An 18,666-nucleotide genomic window follows, 5' to 3' on the forward strand; every position below is an offset into this window, starting at 1 on the left:
ACGGAGCTGCTTTTCTAAAGGTGTTAAGAAAGTGAGCTTAATTAGAAGCAAAATTATGTTGAATACGTGTGATGAACTGCTGCAGAAGGGATCTGAGAGTGACCAGGTTCACAAATCCTCCTGTTAGATTAAGGTGGAACAACATTCAGTGTCTGTACATAAGAGGAAAAAACATCAATTTTAATAGGAGATTTCTATAAAAAAGTTATCTCCAATGCATTAGCCCTCCAGCAATTATATCTACTTAAGCTGTGCGACTTCATAGAAAATTTAAGTAAGCCTTGTATTACTTAACAACTGTAAGAGAAAAAGAGAAAAATTAAAGGGGGTAAACAGCTCACCAGTCCTGGATCTAGCTCCAGGCCTGCAAACAGGGGTGCTCTACGTGACATAGAAAGGAAGCAGCAGCAGCGAAAGACAGAGCAGGCTGCCCCCTATCCCCCTCACCCCAGCCCCTATAGTACTGTAGTTGGCTCCAGTCTCAGAATAGGTTGAGACATCGGACAACAGCCAAACTGAATAGGTGACACCAGGCCTCCTTCCGTGATTATTCTTAGAATAATCATAGAATCATTTGAATTGGAAGGGACCCGTAAAGGTAATCTAATCCAACTCCCCTGCAATGAGTAGGGACACCTACAGCTCAATCAGATTGCTCAGAGCCCAGTCCAGCTTGGTTTTGAATGTCTCCATGGATGGAACATCCACCACCTCTCTGGGCAAACTGTTCCAGTGCATCACTATCCTTATCATAAAAAACTTTTTTCTTATATCCAAAATAAATCTCCCCTCTTTTAGTTTGAAACCATTTTCCTTTGTCCTACCTCAACACACCCTGCTAAAGAGTCTGTCCCCTTCGTTCTTATAACCCCCTCTTTATACTGAAAGGTTGCTATCAGGTCTCCCTGGAGCCTTTTCTTCTCCAGGCTGAACAGCCCCAGCTCTTTCAACCTGTCCTCACAGGGGTTTTGTTTCATCCTTTGGGTAATTTCTGTTATTTTGTTTTCAAGGAAAAAAACACTTTCGCTGAAAATTGTCATGGCATGAGTTTTTGGGTGGCTAGAATCATGCAGTATTTCCAAGTCTCAAAGATAACTGAGTTGGATGTAGACTTGGGCTCAGCATATATGAAATGAAACAAGTCTGACAGATTTCCTAAAAGAAACCACTAGTCCTCATTACTAAATAAAGCAGAAACAGAACTAGGAGGGGTTGAAGAAGCGCTGGCATTTCTATGACACCATCTCACAGAACAAGTTCAGATAAATTTATATCCTGATTTTGTACACTAGAAGGTGGCACAGGAAGACTGCTTTAAGTGTTTAAGCCAGAGCCCAGTGTTTGCTTTCCTTGAGAAGTGTCTTGATTGACAGTTTCTTAGGCATTGATCTGGACTCTTCCTAAAGTGGTTGAGACTATTGTTTTGTATTGTAATTGTCTCTCAGGGCATTTTCCGGGCTTGTCCTTTACACATCCAGGCTTACACAGAAATAAACCAGACATTCAGTTACTAGATTATTGATATTACTACTTTTGTGAAATACATAAAATCTCATGTTGTTCAAAATCATGTTTTCACACTTTATTCACATTTTCATACTCAATATTCCACTGACATCCTGCCCAGACATCTTATGGAGTATATTTTATTTGGACCTAACCCAAGCAGTCACAAATGTGCTTGACTAAGAAATTCTTAAGATCTGGGTCTATCCCAACATGCAAACCATGGATTTCTGCATTGGAGTATGTGCAAGAAATATTAATGTTAACCGAAGAACTGTCTGAACACTAAATACTAAACTTCTAGATGTTGATGAATCTTCAAAACAGTAAGTTGATGAGATATGCTGTTTGAAAGATCTGCATTTTCTAAACGGTGTCTCGGGGTTTGTTTTAAACCACAACTACCAATACAAGTAAGAGCTGTATCTAATTCAGTAGAGGTCCTACTGATGATACTATTGTTTTACTGAAGTTTATACATTCAGAGCAGAGCTGCAGAAAACCTTTATTAGGATTTTCTGTAATGAAGGACTGAACTTTTTGAGAATACAGGTTTCACAGTTCGGCAAACTGATAATAGAAAGGCTTAAATTGTCTTTGTAAGTACAGTTCACAGCAGACTTCATAAGCAGATTCTATTACTGAAATTACAGGTGATGAAGTACTGGAATGGAATGGAAGGCTACTACAAGGAGCTACCTTTGAGGAGGTATATAATATCATTTTAGAGTCCAAACCTGAGCCACAAGTGGAGCTTGTTGTTTCAAGACCAATTGGGTAAGTAATTTTGTAATCTTTTGTACTAAATATGATAAAAAATTCTTTGCTAAATTTCACTTTTAGTCCATAGCGTATCAAATTCTTAAATATTGAAAACAGTAAAACTGTATGTAAAATTCTCTTACCTTTATACAAGAATAATATAGCAACTGAAAACTAAGATGTACTAAAAACATATTCATCTAGATAATCCCAGGATGGAATTTCAGTAAGGGTAATTTGTTATGAGTTCAGCTATAAGGCATAGAATCTGGGTGTATTTAACTCTGAGAAGATGCAGTATGCATAGGAAGATAGTTTCATTTGATACTTTCAAGCAAACTTGGTAGTAGTAAAAATTACTTATCAGTGAGATAAGAAGATATCTCCTGCATATATATTGAATGGCAAACTCTTCAGGGGAAAAGGTGTATCTTCTTATCCATAAAAACCTTTGTGTAACTTGGGAGCTGTAATAGTAATGCCAATAGACAGACTATATTGCTAGAAAAATACTGCCTCAGAAGAGGAGAGATCGCACTCTTTCAATATAAGTGTAAGATCTTTCATAATTTCTCAAATAGATGTTTATAGCCAAGTTTCAAGGATCTGCTCTCATCTTGAAAATACTTCATTCTCTTTTCTTTTTTCATTCTCTTGTGTGAAACTTTCTGTATTCTTTCAATGCTTTTCTGCTTCCTGCCTGTCATTTACCTGCCTTATTATCATGTCTTTTATTGATTATGTTACCATGTGCTCCAGTTCTTCTCACTAGAGTAGCTCATCTGTAATTCCTGAAAGAAGGTGATGTGGGCTCTCAAGATGCGCTATTCAGCATTAACTGTCTGCCATGTAGTGTGAAGAAGTGAGACAGGTTGGGGCTAAAAAAGTTACACACTAGATTCCCAGTCTCTTTTTGCAGTAGATGTAAAAGAGAGTCTTCTCCAAAAACTGTAGATGGATGGCTATGTTGTTAGTCTGTGTGAGCTATCTAGTATATATGCAAGAACTTTTTTTCTGCTTTCTAGTTCTCAGAAATATTTATTTTAAAATGCATCTTATTTTCATAGTTGCAACTGTTATGAATTTGGAAATTTTGCTTTGCATTTTATTAATTATTCTATATAATCTGTTGGCAACAGAACATATCTTAAAATGTAGAGAGATGCCTAAAACAGCTTCTCCTTCTCTTATGTTTATCTCAGTGAGAGTTCATTGTAAGAAGTACTATTCACACTACTGTGAAATGCTGGGATCTGTATGTTTTAGGTACATAAAAAAATTAAGTTGCAGATAAATTCTGCAGCATAGTTCTGAGTGAAGTGATAGGCAGGTATTGCTTTCCTTGATAGTCTACAAATATCAAGAATTTTGTGTTCTACAAGCATCAGATTTGCAAGCTTAAATATTTACTTTTTCAGTTGCCTTCAGAAGCCTTCTGACATGTTTTTCTTAGTAATGGCAGTGTGATTTTTGTTCAGTGAGCAGTTGCACCTTTTGCATGTCTTTTGTTCACTTGGTGTACTGGCTACTGCAGGATCAATTCAGTTAGAAGGATACTTGAATCTGTTTAGTGCAGCTGTTTTTCTACTCAAGCTAAATTTTATGTCAGCATAGTACAGATTCTCTTAATTGTAGGAGACAGTAGGTATCATTGGAAGCACTTCTAACTTTCCGTTCATTTTCATACGTATACCTTTGTGGTGTTGACCTCAGCTGGCTGCCAGTCACCTGCCAAGCTGCTGTCTTGCTTACCCTCCTCGACAGGACAGAGGAGAAAATAAGATGGAAAAGCTCAAGCACTGAATTAATGACAGGGAGATCACTGAGAATTACCATCATGGACAAAGCAGACTCAATTTATTGACAATTAAAAATAGAGTGGGATGGCAAGAGAACGAAGTCAGGCCTAAAAACACCTTTCACCCAGCGCATCTTCTCAGTCTCAACATCAATCATTGTTTCCCTACCTCCCCCCAACCCACAGTGGCACAGGGGAGTGAGGACTGGGCACTGTGGTCAGCCCATGATGCTTTGCCCCTGCTGCTCCTTTGTGGTCACTCTATGCCTCAGCTCCATGGAGGGTCCCTCCAATGGGATGCTGTCCTTCCCAAACTGATCCCATGCGGGCTTCCCACAGGCTGCAGCCCTTCAAGAACTGCTCCGGTATGGATCTGTACCACAGAGTCAATCCCTCAGGAATGAACACATGGGCTCCTCCCCACGGCTGCAGCTCCAGCCCGGGGCTATTCCTGCAGGGGTATCCATGGGCTGCTGCTCCTTCACACCACATCCACTGCTGCACTGCAGGCTCCTCCATGGCTGCAGATGGAGATGTGCTCTACATGGTGCCTATGGGCTGCAGGGGGACGGACTGCTCCTCCACGAGCCTCTCCTGGGCTGCAGGGAGCTGCTGCTCTGTGCCTGGAGCACCTCCTGTCCTCTTTTTGCCCTGACCTGGGTGCCTGCAGGGCTGTTCTCTCATATTTCTCACTCCTCTCTCTCACAGCTGCTGTGCAGCATTTTTTGGCTTTTATTAAAATGTTCTACCAGAAGTACCACCATCCTGGCTGATGGCCGCAGTCTGTGCCCTGAGGTGGGTCTATTTTGGAGCCATCTGGAACCAGCTGTGGTCTGCGTGGGGCAGCCCCAGCCCCTCAGAGGCTGCCTCTGCAGCCCCACTGCTGCCTTTGCCTTGCCATGTAAATCCCGTGCACCTTTCAAAAAAACAGGTCTCCTGAAACACACGTTGTGATGTTAAACACTGTTCTTGCTACGACTCTCTTAATTTTGCTTTATGTTGCTCAAATGTCTGCAAAATGTTTTTAATAGCATATATTAATGTGTGTCCCTCATAGGATGAATATGTCCTGTGGGACTGGGGAAATCTGATGAGGTGCTTATGTGACAGAGTGCTGCTCCTGGTTTTCATCAACAGAAAACTCTAAGATTGTTATATTGTTATTCTTTTTTTTTTTTTTTTTTGCTATTGAATCATTTATTTTATTTGTAACTTTGCAGCGTCCCTTCTGCATTCACTAAACCACATGTTATGTAGTCTTAATTTTCCAGTGAACTTATTTATACTGCACAAAGGATAAATCTTCCCGGTGGTTGAAGGAGTTAAGGAGATCATACGATTTTCCTGAGGCATTTGATGGTGACTTGCAGAGTGTTATGTTTTATCTGAAATGTGAATACGCTTGTTAAATAAAGGATCAGCCTGTCTTCCTTTTCCTGTTTTCAGGGATATTCCCAGAATACCTGACAGCACACATGCACAGCTGGAGTCCAGTAAGTTTCAATTGTGGGGTAGGAAAATCCTCTTTCCTGAAAGCAGAAATAAATTGAAAAATGTCATCTTCAGTCAGTATAGCTCTTGTCTCTTTGTCTGCATTTGTCTCAGTATGTTATCTTCCTGTATGATCTATCTACTTTTGTTGAATAATAAACGATCACTATGCTCATTAAGGCTTGACATTTGCTTATAAGCTTAGGCTATTTTTTACTGAAAATGAAAGCGTAATGCTAATTAATATACAAAAAACATTAACTGCCATTTTAAATTTCTTATTTTGTTGTTATGCAGCTTGTGAAATAAAAGTTGGGATGAACTGTTCATTATTTAGAACCTGAGTGGTAGCTAATTTAAAATCAGAATACATATACTTTATTAGGACCGTTCAGCACTCTTTAAAGTGGCTGAACCATTATTTTATGTGGGAAAAACAACTTGTTCTTTGGTGCAGATCTGATAGGATGAGTTTAAGCCTGGAGTTATTTTTTTGTCATTGTTTTGGAACTCTTTTAAAACAGAAACTGTGAATAAATGCAGTGGAATAAACTTGAATACAATAATGTGAGAAATGACTTCAGTAACTTCTCACTGATCAGCCATTTCTTTAAATAAAATCGATTAAATTTTTTTCTTAACTTTTTTATGTGTCAAAAGTTGTCCTCTGAGACCTTGTGGATTTGAAACAAAATGCACAAAATATAATATATATACCCTGTTAATTTTAAAAAATCTAATTAATAATGATACATAATTGTATTATTAATAGTAATTAACAATACAATGTGATTGTATGAGATAGTAAGTGCTCTTCAAAAAACTGATTTCCTTTGACTGCAGTGAAGTAAGAAAGAACTTTGGGCCTTCAACTTAAGGACATGATTACTGTGGCAAATATCTGAATGAACTATTAGTTGTTCTCTATACTTGAGATGTCATTTTGCAGCTATGATAAACTTAAAAGCATTTAAATGCATCTGAGTATCAGAAGATTGAGTGTCATTCTGTGGTCTTTCTATATAGATAAAAAGGTGATATTTATTACAATAAGCTTTGCTGTATGTGTGGTTATTTTTTTATCCTTTTTATTTAAAGAATGTTGTGAAAAATGTATAACTGCTAGTATTTAAAACATACCTTTATTTATAATTGCAGGTTCTAGTTCCTTTGAATCTCAAAAAATGGACCGACCTTCTATTTCAGTGACTTCTCCTATGAGTCCTGGCATGTTAAGGGACGTTCCACAGTTCTTGTCTGGACAACTTTCAGTATGTAAACATTTCATTAATATTAATGTGCTTTTTGCAGCATACACAATTCTTGCTACAGAGTCTGAGCTACCTATAGAATAAATTTCCAGCTATATTTTTTATGAATGCTGTATATCTCAGTATAGGCAGGGCCATTGTTCCATAAGGACATTTTATCAGATTTTGGAAAATTTTCCTATGTTGAATTAGAGATAGATATGTATGTTTATCTTATAAGCTAGATGAGTAGTGTTAATTTTTCAGAAAGACCAGTTCTTAGCCTCCAGTTGTGTTTCTGTTGTTGAGTGTTAATACTTCTTCAACTGTAGCACTGTAGATTTTATCACCAGCGTTCTTAGATATTAATATTGCTTATGTCCTATGCACTAGCTTTCATATATATCTTTCTCCAGATATCCCATTGATTGTTTATTAACATTGTATTATTTGTGCCAATGTTATTCACTTTTGTTCTTCATTCTCATTGAGAAAAAGATTCATTACATGAATTGTTTCCTTATAAGGGTAAATTCTTGTGTATGAAACTGAAGGACTTAGGTTTTGTATGTCTTTCTGTGGCATTTACAACTCCAAAGTGTGATTTTTCAAGTGTCTGGTACGGTTTGAAAATGAGAGGAAAACAGAACAGAAGCAGTGCAAAACTGATGCTAAGTATGTTTGAAAATGTCACATTTATATTTCTCCGAAGTTGTTTATGTTAAGATAATGAGTGGGCTATAAAAATATGCATAATATCTAAGCAGACTGTTTCTGCTCTCCTGAAAATGGTTTATGGTATCGACAGAGGACAAGAAGAAACATATTTCTGTCTGTCCAGCAGCCATGTTGGTTCCATTTTGCAGTGCATGAGACGTTATTTGTTTTGCTCATCAGACTAGCCATGAACAGTGTATAATTTTTAATTTTCTCTAACCGTTATTCTTAACTGCTTTGAAAGACTCAGTCCTTTGGATCAACTGAAAAATATAAATCTTGGTTTGTAGAGTGCAGAATGCTATAACTGCACAAAATACAATGAGAAGGGAACACAAATGTGAACTATCGATCAGGTTTCTAAAAAGTAGTAGAGTTTTACAAGGCAGAAAAAATTGTTGATACTTGAAACAGTGGGGAAAGAAATCTCTTTCAGCTAAACATCGTAAAAGATTGGGCTGTCAATAAGTTTTGGCTCCTAGCTCCCAGCGTGAAATTCAAGATGCAGAGTTAACTGCTCAGATATCCAATGCCCAGACCATGTGATCCAACCAATCAGAACTGACTTTCTCAGTTTTAGAAAGAAAATCTTCAGGAGTTTACTATTAGGGTTTATTAGCAAAGTTAGTAAGTCTGTTGCTTTTGTGGTTAGATAGGATTTTTGTGGTTTTGTGGTTAGATAGGATTTTGCAGCTTGAGAGTTTTCAAAGGTATATTCTAATTTACTGGTAAGAACAGAATTCAGTATGTTTTACATCTCTAAATGGCATGTAAATTCAGCATTTAAGCCATGGAAGCATCAATCCAACTTTATTTTTTTGTTTGTTTGTTTCAATATATTACTGCCTTTATTAATAAGTTTATAGCATTTGTTTTTGTATAAAGAAACCAAATAATGCTAGGAAATGTTTAAAAGATCTTTCCTACATTTGTCCTCATTGTAACTATCTTACATACTTTATGTGATTATATAAGACTCCCTACTACACAATTTCCATGTTTCCCTCAAGGAGCAGTTGGTTTCTGAGAACATACAGCTCCAGCTGGCTACCACTGAGGTCAGAAATGCTCAGTAACTCTCTGAAGTCCCACTGTCTCCATGTAGACAACATTTCCAGTAGGCAGTTTGAAAATTTGGTTACCTATCATAGCTCACCAGTGAAAGAAAAGCTGGCAATATCTATATATTTTGGTGGCATGTAAGGGGCACGGCCCAGCTCCTGCTACTCTTGGGAGGCCGGTGCTGAACCTTTTACTTTGAGATGGAGGGTGGCTCTCATGATGTCTGAAGATGATGTGGACAGATTGCAGTGAGCACGACAGGGATTTCCCCTAGAATGAAAGGGGTGTAGAATAAAATAGATGTTTAGAAAAAGATAACTTTAAGAGAATTGAAGTATTCTACAAGAACAATTTCTTTCAAAATGGTAAATACCTGTAAGTTTCTTTTTGAACTGATATTTTAAGTTAAAAATTGCATCTGTCAAAGCTGACTCTTCAGATTAGGGGTCTAATGTGTTTTGAAAACTGCACAATGAATAATTTTTCTATCACTTTTTAAAGTTTTGCTTTGTCATTTAATACCTTTAAATAGTTTCCAAACTTTGGGAAAGTTAGTGAAAAAAAAAATGAAGTAGTTGTAGAGTTAGGGGATGTATTGAAGAATTAGAATAAACTGTGAGATTTTTGATTTTGTACCTTTACCAAAGGAAAAACTGAATTTTTATAAGAACTTATCTCCCCAAGTTCAAAAAAATCTTTTTCTTTGAACCCCCAAAAATGGAAGAGCTTCAATAGTTTGGTTTCCCACATTTTCAATCAGTTCTTTTCTGCCAAGATATTGATAGAATACTCCTCATTCTAAATAGCTGAGTAGATGCAAAAGACAAAAATTACTGTATTCCTGATGTAATTTGAAATGTGCTTTTTATGGTGAGTGCTGAGGCAGGAGGGATAAGTACAGGATCCTTATGGTAGATAGGGACAGGATGCTGTTTTCAGTGGAAGTGGAGAATCAGCTGATGTTCTGAGAGGTGGTGGCTGAGTCCAGACAGCTGGGATGAATCTGAGGGAAGGATGATTGAGATTTGGGAAATGCGCTCTATGCTTTTGGATATTACCATGTAGTTCTGATGGGCTGGTATTAGGGCAACTGTGTATAATGTGGTGTGAAATAAAGGACTTGTGGGCAGAAGTGGAGATACCTACAGACATCGTTTGGAAGTCTGAAGAGTTTGAATAAAAAATTGGATATATGCATCCTTTTTTAGACACTACGGCAGACCTCAAGATTTTGTTTTTTTCTTTTTTTTTCCTTCTTTTTTTAATTGTCAGTGTTTTGGAATTTATTCTGTCCAAAATGTACTAGGAAGCATGCATAATGCTAACGCAATAGAAGGGGTAGTTTTTCTGTTTGCCAAAATACTCGGTATTTTGGCATTTCTGGTATTTCAGTTTTCCCCATCTATATTTCAGCCTGTCTCCAATGCCAAGTCTTTTTATACTGTTTCATACATAGCAAGATCAAAACAAAATGTCTGTGTGCTTAGACATATATTTTGGCATTGATTATTTTATTGGATTTTGTGTATTTATCTAGATAGATAGATAGTGTTGAGTAAAGTTTTGATTTGGTCTGAAAGTCCAAAAGTTATGAAAAAAGCCAACTGAATTCTTATCTGATTGTATTCATTGGCCAAGACACTTATGGTTCAGTACACAATCTACAGTCTTCATTGACAGGTCTTTTGGAGAGACGGAGAAGTCAAAAATACCTTTGAGGTGATTAAGCAGTTTTATTACTTGAAGGTTTCAGAATTACAACATTTTAGGTAAATATTAAGGTAAATGTTTAAATCAAAAGTTAAGTTTCTATGTTTATGTATTTGAATCCTATAAAAATAAGAAAATGCTAGGAATTATGTTAAAATGAAAAAGAATTTGATTCTAGTGTCTGCTGATTTGAAACTCATATTTCTAATCTGTGCTGCAGTAGTTGTTCAGGCAGTTGCCACGATGCCTCTGTACTACTCAGGGATAGCATTCTCTACCTGTTCAGTTTTCCATGTTATTCTATTTATTGACATTTGTCTGTGTACATGTTTTCTTCTGTTCTGACTTCAGTACCTCTCCAGAGCTAGCTAATAGGATTTCCCACAAAGTAAACTATCCCACGTAACCAGAAATTCTTTCTTTCATTACTAATTATTTTACCTGAAACATGTATTTTATTGAAACAAATTCTATGCAGCTACAGTTAAAATATTGGGAACTAAAATTTACCAGGTTACACGAATATTTTGCTACCTGTGCTTTGTGCAGTTTATTATAGTATTTTAGTCCATATTATTCTTTCAGGGGAATATCTTTACTTTTATTTTGCACGTTATTTTACTATTATTTGCATCATCTGGCTTCTGTTTCTTTATTTTTTCACTGATTTGTCTTTTAATGTCATTTTGAAAAAGTCAATATTCTTTGTGTGGTGATACTCTTTATTACTGCATTCTGTCTTACTTTCAGTGCTGTATTTAAAGCATAACTTGGAATGATTTGATGATAGCTAGGTTTAGAGACTGACAACATGGCTATTAGAACCTGTAAATGCATACAGATATAAAACCACAACATTTCATTTTTGTACTGGTAGAAATTCTGACAGGAAAGTGATGTTATTTATAAAACGAAACTATTTCCTTGTACAGTTGAACCACAGAACTGTTTCAGTAGATTTTTCATGCATATTCAATTTATGAATTAATAAAAACTGCAAGCATATGTATTATATTTGAATTATCTATAGCATATTTAAAGCAGATATTGTGCATTTGAAGGACATATGTCATCATTTTGTGGGGCTGAGGTCAAGCATGAGAAATGTTCCTCTTTCCCCTTTTCTTTTTCCCCTTTTACTTCTCCTCTTTCTGTCTCGAGGCCAGTAAATTGCTGTTGCTCTCATAAAGTCAAGTCTGCAAAGTGCTAGGCAGTGCACACAATGTACTTGTAGCCCACAGTTTCCAAGGCAGAATTTGGCCAGTCAGGGTCCTTGGTGCATGGTGGGATACACTCTGTCCCTTTTAGCACTGTGATATTCTGGAATATGTGTATAATATGGAGCAGAAGCAAGCTGAAGATCTGCTTTCATTGTGCGTGAGTAGGTCAAATTCTGGCTGCCTTACTTTGGGAGTGCAATATTGCCTGTGCAGTGGAGCAACATGCAGCTGCTTCACCTCACTGATCACAGGGGCACATCAGACAAAACTATGATTCAGACTGTCAAATTGTCTTAAATTTCCTCCTGCTTTGGTGTTAGAACAGATTACTTCACACATTTTGTGGAACAGATTTTTCCAGCATCTGTGCATGCCAAGTAAGCAAGGAGAGTAGCCGAACCGTCATCACTGCCTATCTCCATACTCTCAGTACAGACCTTATGGAAGTGAATGTTAAGCTATAGCTTCTTTCCACCACTTTGAAATAAATTATCTCAGGAAAACCAATCAGGGAGGAAGGGAGATTCAGCACTGTTGGGTTGTTGTGACTGACCCCCACGCTCCTGTTCACCCACTCACCAGCTCTGAGGTACTGACATGCCCTCATTCCTGTTCAGTCCCCACTCTCAGTGCCCTTTCTGTGCCTCTTCATTAGCTCTAAGCCAAAGATGGAGTGCTTGGAGTTTGTAATAAGTCTAGGAACTTGGGAGTGTTGCCTGTATTGACGTGGCCTTGGTGTAGCCACTGGGATCCACCAAGTTATATGTGGTCTGAAGCATTACATTCATATATGACGGTTATAAATGAGTCTGTGAGTGCTGTACAGTTAAGTTTGTTTTATGTTCTAGGTCTCATTTCATACCGGGGTCTTCTGTATATACCGTATGTCATTTCAGTCATGACTGCTGGAGAATTGAAGTACACTGATTGCACCTTTTCCACTGTAATGATGATATGAGATAGCGCTTTCTTTTAATCATTTTTTAAGTATTCGGGCTTTTTAATGAAGTACCACTTGAAGTTGGATAGAAGGGAAAGCTTTTTACTTGCTTTACTCTAGAAAGCAACTAAAACTGTCAGTGTGTGTGCTGTGCTTGTTTCTGCCTCCAAATATGCATCTACAGTCTTTCCGAAATAGATGGTTAAGCTCAACTTACATTTCCCACCTGACTTTCGAATCACACTTTGCTTATCTGCTACATTTGTTGATGTTATTTCTAAATCTGTTGTAAATGTTACCTGCAGACCTGTAAAGTGAAATCCTTGGTCCTGGGAAATCAGTGGCACAATTCCTGCTGACTTCCCTAAGGTCAGAATTTCAGTCACAGGAGATTGATATAATGTGGTAATAGATTTACAGATTTCATTTATGCATTGCATTAAAATACTTTGGTTTAGATAAATATGTCCTTGGTGTAAAGCTGTGTTTAAAGTAATAGTTGTGTGTCTTTGTTTTTACTTTTGGTCTTTTAGTTTCCAGCGTGTTGTCCTTTTTGGTTTTGTTTTATTGCTTTTTCTTTAATTTTGCTTACCAGAGCCAAAGCCTTAGTAGAAGAACAACGCCTTTTGTTCCTAGGGTTCAGGTAAAGACTTCGTCTGCCTGACAGAAACTAAAGTTGTGGTTTTTTCTTTTGTTTGTTATGGAAAATGCATAGTAGGAAAACGTTACATTCTAGTCCGTTTTCCCATATTTTTAGTGTGTTGCTTTAAGCCATATTAACAAGTTTCATGCCATTTTGTGAGCAGCTTGTAAAGTTCTGCATGGGGTATTAAATACTAAATTACAATTTAAAGAGACAACTATTTTTTGTTTTGCTGTTTATGCACTACTTAACTCATACAGGTTTCAACAATCCTGATGGCTATGTATCTCACATACAAAAAGTGTGTACTGTTTATGTGATAAATAATTTTATGCTGTTCATGTTTGAGGTCATTATATAAAGATTGATGTCTCTTTAAATCATTCATTGTCATTACTTAACACATCCTTTTTTGCATTTTCCAAGTAATAGTAGCGCCTTGAGTGGAAGATAGGCAAATAAATTTGTACCTTGTTTAAAGAGGCAAAATTTTTGTATATGAAACCTGGTCCTTATTTTTTAAAAGTACATCAAAATAACCCAAACTCTATTTAAGTACAAAATTAACTCAATTTGTTTTACGGAATTATTTAGCTTTGATATTCTATTTAGGTACAAGTTGTTTGCCTTTTTTCATTAGGAAACTTCTAAGGTACTGTAGCTTATTGTAAAAGTAGGTTTTACTAATATTTAACAATGCTTATCTTGCTTTGCTGCATGTTTTTCAGTTTCTTGTATGTAGAATAATATCTGCTTTTCTTACCAAATATCATTATGGAGTTGTTAATCTTTTGCGTGGGAGCTGTATAAATGTTCCTTATGTTTGCTCAGTTGCTTAAGGAGAGAGGCAAAGGAGGGAATCTAAATGATGAGGATGAAATAATTAAATCTCATTGAAATGGGAAAAAAAGTTCATATACATTTATAAAAGAATTCTAAGTAAAACTGTAGGAAGTGATTTGGTTATGAATCAGATTTAATAAAGCACATTTTTTTCACATTGTTTTATTTCCCTAAAGTAGTCCTTAAATATGTAAATAGAAATTCAAAATAAAAAAATCTTTAAAAAAATATATTAAAAATAATAATATCTCAATGGTGCTGTTTTAAATAAATGTTAGTGTGTGCTACTGACATAGTAAGTATGCTTTCTATTAAAAATTTAAAACATCCCTTAGCATGATTAAGGAAGGTGGCTTCTGCTTGTGGTAATGAAATCAAAGAGGGTACAAGTCCAGTCACAAATAGAGGTAAATATTGTATATGACACAAGTAGACTTTTGATATCTATTTTCTTTCTATAAATGTTCAAAATAAAGAAATATGACAGCTGTTCAATTTAAAAAGGAAACAAATGCTTGAAACCTGCATGTTTCATGTAATAATATAAAGAAACAGACATAAAAATTGTCAGTTCTATTTAGATTAATATTCTCTAAGGAAAAATAACTTTGTTCAAATGATTATAGTAGTAATTTAAGAAAATAAAACAAGCTCAGTGCTTGATTGGCAATACCCAGGAAGAGGGATTGCTTATGATGTTGTAGATAGAAACCATATTCAGAAGCTCCAGTTCTGTTTCTGTATGCTGGGAACCTCTCTAAAGTTTCTCTACAGAGCTCAGTAATTGTCCAGGCCAAAAACAGTGATAGGACAAGGGATAATGGCTTTAAACTGAACAACAGGAGATTTAGTTTTCATGTTAGGAAGAAATCCTTCACTCACAGGGGGGTGAGGCCTTGGCACAGGCTGCCCAGAGGAGCTGTGAGTGTCCCATCCCTGGAGGTGTTCAGGGCCACGTTGGATGTGGCCCTGGGCAGCCTGAGCTGGGGGGTGGCAGCCCTGCACAAGCCTAGAGGTTGGAACTAGCTTTAAAGTCCTTCCAACTCAAGCCATTATATGCTTCCACAAAAAACTTTCCTGAAGAACTTGGACTAAGAACTGTGGCAGCATCTTCAAGTCTAGGCTGAAACAAAAATCCCCTGTCTGCCTGCTTCTGGTAGGGAAGGTTGATAGAAGCTTGAGATGGATTAATCTAATATATTTTTATAATGCAGGTAACAGAGATGAACAGAAATTCTCCAGTGAACTTTAAGCAAGCCGATTTGTGTGTTAGAAGAGGTCCAGTAGTAGTACAAAACTCTGGTTACTTTCTCACATGAGAAATTAGCTTACACTGAGCTCTGAACTGTTGTTTGTGGTTGTCAGGAAGTACACTTTACATTCTGGGCAGTGGTGTAGCTGTATCTGCAGAATTCTCAATAAGAATGAGCATCTCCAGCGTTTCTGTTTATACCTCTGTTTCATTGCTCTTAACAGGAAATGCACATCTGTTTTCTTACTCTTGTCTTTTCTGCTTGTTAGTCTGAAACTGATCCTGGTGATGTATGTCCCAGAACCTGGCAGAAGTTCCTCCTCCACGCTTCTGTCTATGTCATTCAATTCATTTTCTCTCTCTTCTATCACTGGATGAATTAAGAATTAACCTTGTTTTACTGGAAAGAAAAACATACAAGTTCATTTTCCCCAGCCATTCACCCTTCTGAACATTTATTACTTATACAGCACTTGAAAATGTGCACGTCTATTTCCTGAACTTTTAGATTAATTTTAACATATAAGCAATTTTCTTACAGAATGATGTTTTGCAATATCTTGGTAGAGAATCATCTGTTCATAAATGTGTTTTCCCTGCAGTATCTTTTATTTTGTGGAGCCTTGTTTTGACCTATAGTTGCCATTAAACTACTATTTTTTGTTCTAACTTTGAAAATTTCAGACATTCTTTTTGCTTTAGTGCAGAACATCAGTATCTTTAATCATATATGAAGATAAATGCATGCCTCTATTTGGCATTATTGAAATAAAAATGAAGCCACTAAAAAAGAAATTTGACATATATCTAGATTTAGGCTGCCTAAATACCTTCATAATTTTCTGCACTCAGATCCCAGAAACTCTTCTGTTTAACAGTCTCGTATTTGTTTCAGCATGTACAACAGCAACCCAAACAGAACTAATAGTTTGGTTTAGCAACTTTGAGTAGTTGGCATTTATTAGAGGAAGATATAAAAGCAACCAAAGCTCATCTTAAGCTACAGCAGAGACATTACCACCTCAGGGCAATTTCTTTGTCTACATAAACTTAGTCCAAATGAAATAAATTTTTTAAGCATTTTTAAAGATAAATTGAGACATTTTTTCTCCAGTAGTGTATCTTGTTGGGGTATCTCTTATTTCAGAATAATGTGGAAAACAGAGGAACAATAGTATCTCAGTTTCAAAGTATTATGCTAATAAACAGCTATGTAGGTTACATGAAATATGGTAATGAACACAAGAACAAAAATGCCTTGTTTGCTGTCTCTCAAACCTAGCAGTGTTTGAGTAGTCACTTGGCTGTGGTGGAAGAATTCAGGCTGCAGGGCAGGCATTCCCTTTCAGTGGTACAAGTTTTCTCTCTTGTCCATGAGGTTTGTGAAACAAAACTTAAATAAAGAAATAAAATGTAGAACAGAATCTACAAGTGCAAATATTCTGTTTTTAAATCTAAAGTTGTCACTTAAGATGCCATGTGCCTGTATGTGGAATACACAAAACCACATTGGAATTAGTTAAGCATTCAAGCAGTCAGGCATGCATGAAAGAGGAATATGGGAAATGACAGTAATATTACCTCGATTTTCATAATTGATTTCCCTTATGCATATTTATTTGAGTATGGATCCTAATTACATGATTACTTCTTTACTAGAACTCTGATCTCAATCAGTACATTGATTAAAAAGTTTCTAGTTAAGACAAGATCTGAAAGAAAAAGGATGAAACCTAATAAACTGAATTTATTTCCTTGATTTATAGAGCTTAATTTATACTAGCTTGAGGTGCCTTGTGGAAGATCTTAGACTTGCACTGTTGAAGGAAAGAACAGGTGCCTCAATATCTGCAGTGAGTGATCCAGCCCAAACAGAGGACACTTATCCCCATCACTCTATTTGAAAATTAGGCTACTCTAGAGTGTGAGTCAGCTCTCCAGAGAGAGATGTCTGTCTCTTCTTCCGAGCCTACAGAGAACCAAACAGCAGTAACAGATTTCTGCATCCTTATTTCTTAGAATACAACACCAGCAATCAACTTTTATATAATGTTTTATGTGTAGGAAACTCATTCCAGAAACTGTACATCTGTGTTCTAAGCTCTTTTTAGGCTAAAGCGATTGAATCTGTCTCTTGGAGAAATGCCTTTAGCATCCTTTTCTTCTCTGGAGCATGACATCTCATGTGAAGCTGAGATATTGTGTGGCCACGAATACAAGTGTGTGATGTGGTGAAAGCAAAAGAAGCTTAGTATATCAGATTCCAGACCTGCCAACTAGAATGTGCACTGATCTAGCATTATATCAATATTGGATAAAAATCAGAGTTCTTGAAACTAGGACCAGACTCTCAGCCATGTCCCCCACCACTCTCCTCCCCCTAAGGAGTAGCTTCATAATCCGTCTATGGAAATGTTCTGGTTTATTCTGCTTTGTGCATGTGTGTGCATGTCTGCTTTGTGTGTTCCTACCTGGAAGCCCATCTCCAGGAGTTCAGCAGATGCTGATCTCTATGGATGACAGACCATCTCACAGTTTCAGGGTTCATTATGTTCACATGGCTGTTTGCCTGCATGTAGGTCACAACAGAAATTTAGTCAAGCATTAGGTTCACATCTGCCTAGGGAAGGACAGTATGTGAGCATGCTTGTGGCTAATTATAAGTTTCTAGGACTGTAGCATTAAGGAAAAAGATCTCTAGAAAGCCTTCAGATGGGATCACTTTCTGACTAGATTGCTGAAATTCTAAATTATTTATGTAGATAAAGTCCTATTCAAGATGTTTCTTACAGGTGTTAGCCTCCATATTCCCATCAGCCATCTTGGTTTTATCATGGTGTATTTTCTGCACTGTAATTTTGGCCTTCCCTTTCCCCCATTTAGATCAGGATTGCACCTGTCACAGTTTCTTAGATGGTCTATGCTTTTACATGAAGATTTGTAGATTCTCCTCTGTTAGTCAGCTGCTTAAGTCTTTGGTGCTGAGCATCACGGTACCTGTGCGTTCATGTGGATCTTTCACCCTGTGGATTGAATAATTCAATGTTCTTCACTCTGTGGTGTTAAGAATCTTTTCTACATACTCCTCAACAAAGTTACAAAGAAAAAAAAATCATTTTCTCACCAGCTTCCTTGTTATACACATGGTATCCCATATTTATTTCACTACATAAAATTCATGTAGTATCCTCTGAGATGTAGTAGAATTGTTCTGCATTTATCAATTAGGAATTGAGACTTTATCATCAAAATCTGAGACAACCAGCTTCTGATTTTTCAGTGACATAAGCACTGTTTAGATGTAATATATACCTTAGACTTCAATTCAAACGCTTTGTAGTACTTCAGATTAGGCTCCAGGGCCTCAGGCCAAGCTCCCAGGCAGTGAAGAGCATGCAATTTGTAAATACTAAGATATCCACCTTCCGACATGCAAGTCCTGGGAAAGAAAAAGGAATGGAATCAGACTGCA

The 18,666-nt window shown here is 36.8% G+C and overlaps 1 protein-coding gene across 1 annotated transcript in view; it reads left to right on the forward strand.

Moving 5' to 3' along the window:
* LOC110393513 (regulating synaptic membrane exocytosis protein 2-like) overlaps positions 1-18,666 on the forward strand; it is a 285,663-nt gene that overhangs the window by 168,213 nt on the left and 98,784 nt on the right. Inside the window, exons 9-11 of the mRNA XM_021386412.1 lie at positions 2,160-2,283; positions 5,513-5,559; positions 6,716-6,828. Coding sequence (XP_021242087.1) covers positions 2,160-2,283; positions 5,513-5,559; positions 6,716-6,828 — 284 coding nt within the window. The remainder of the gene's footprint in view (positions 1-2,159; positions 2,284-5,512; positions 5,560-6,715; positions 6,829-18,666) is intronic.

The sequence above is a fragment of the Numida meleagris genome, chromosome 2, assembly GCF_002078875.1.
Source record: "Numida meleagris isolate 19003 breed g44 Domestic line chromosome 2, NumMel1.0, whole genome shotgun sequence".
NCBI lineage: Eukaryota > Metazoa > Chordata > Aves > Galliformes > Numididae > Numida > Numida meleagris.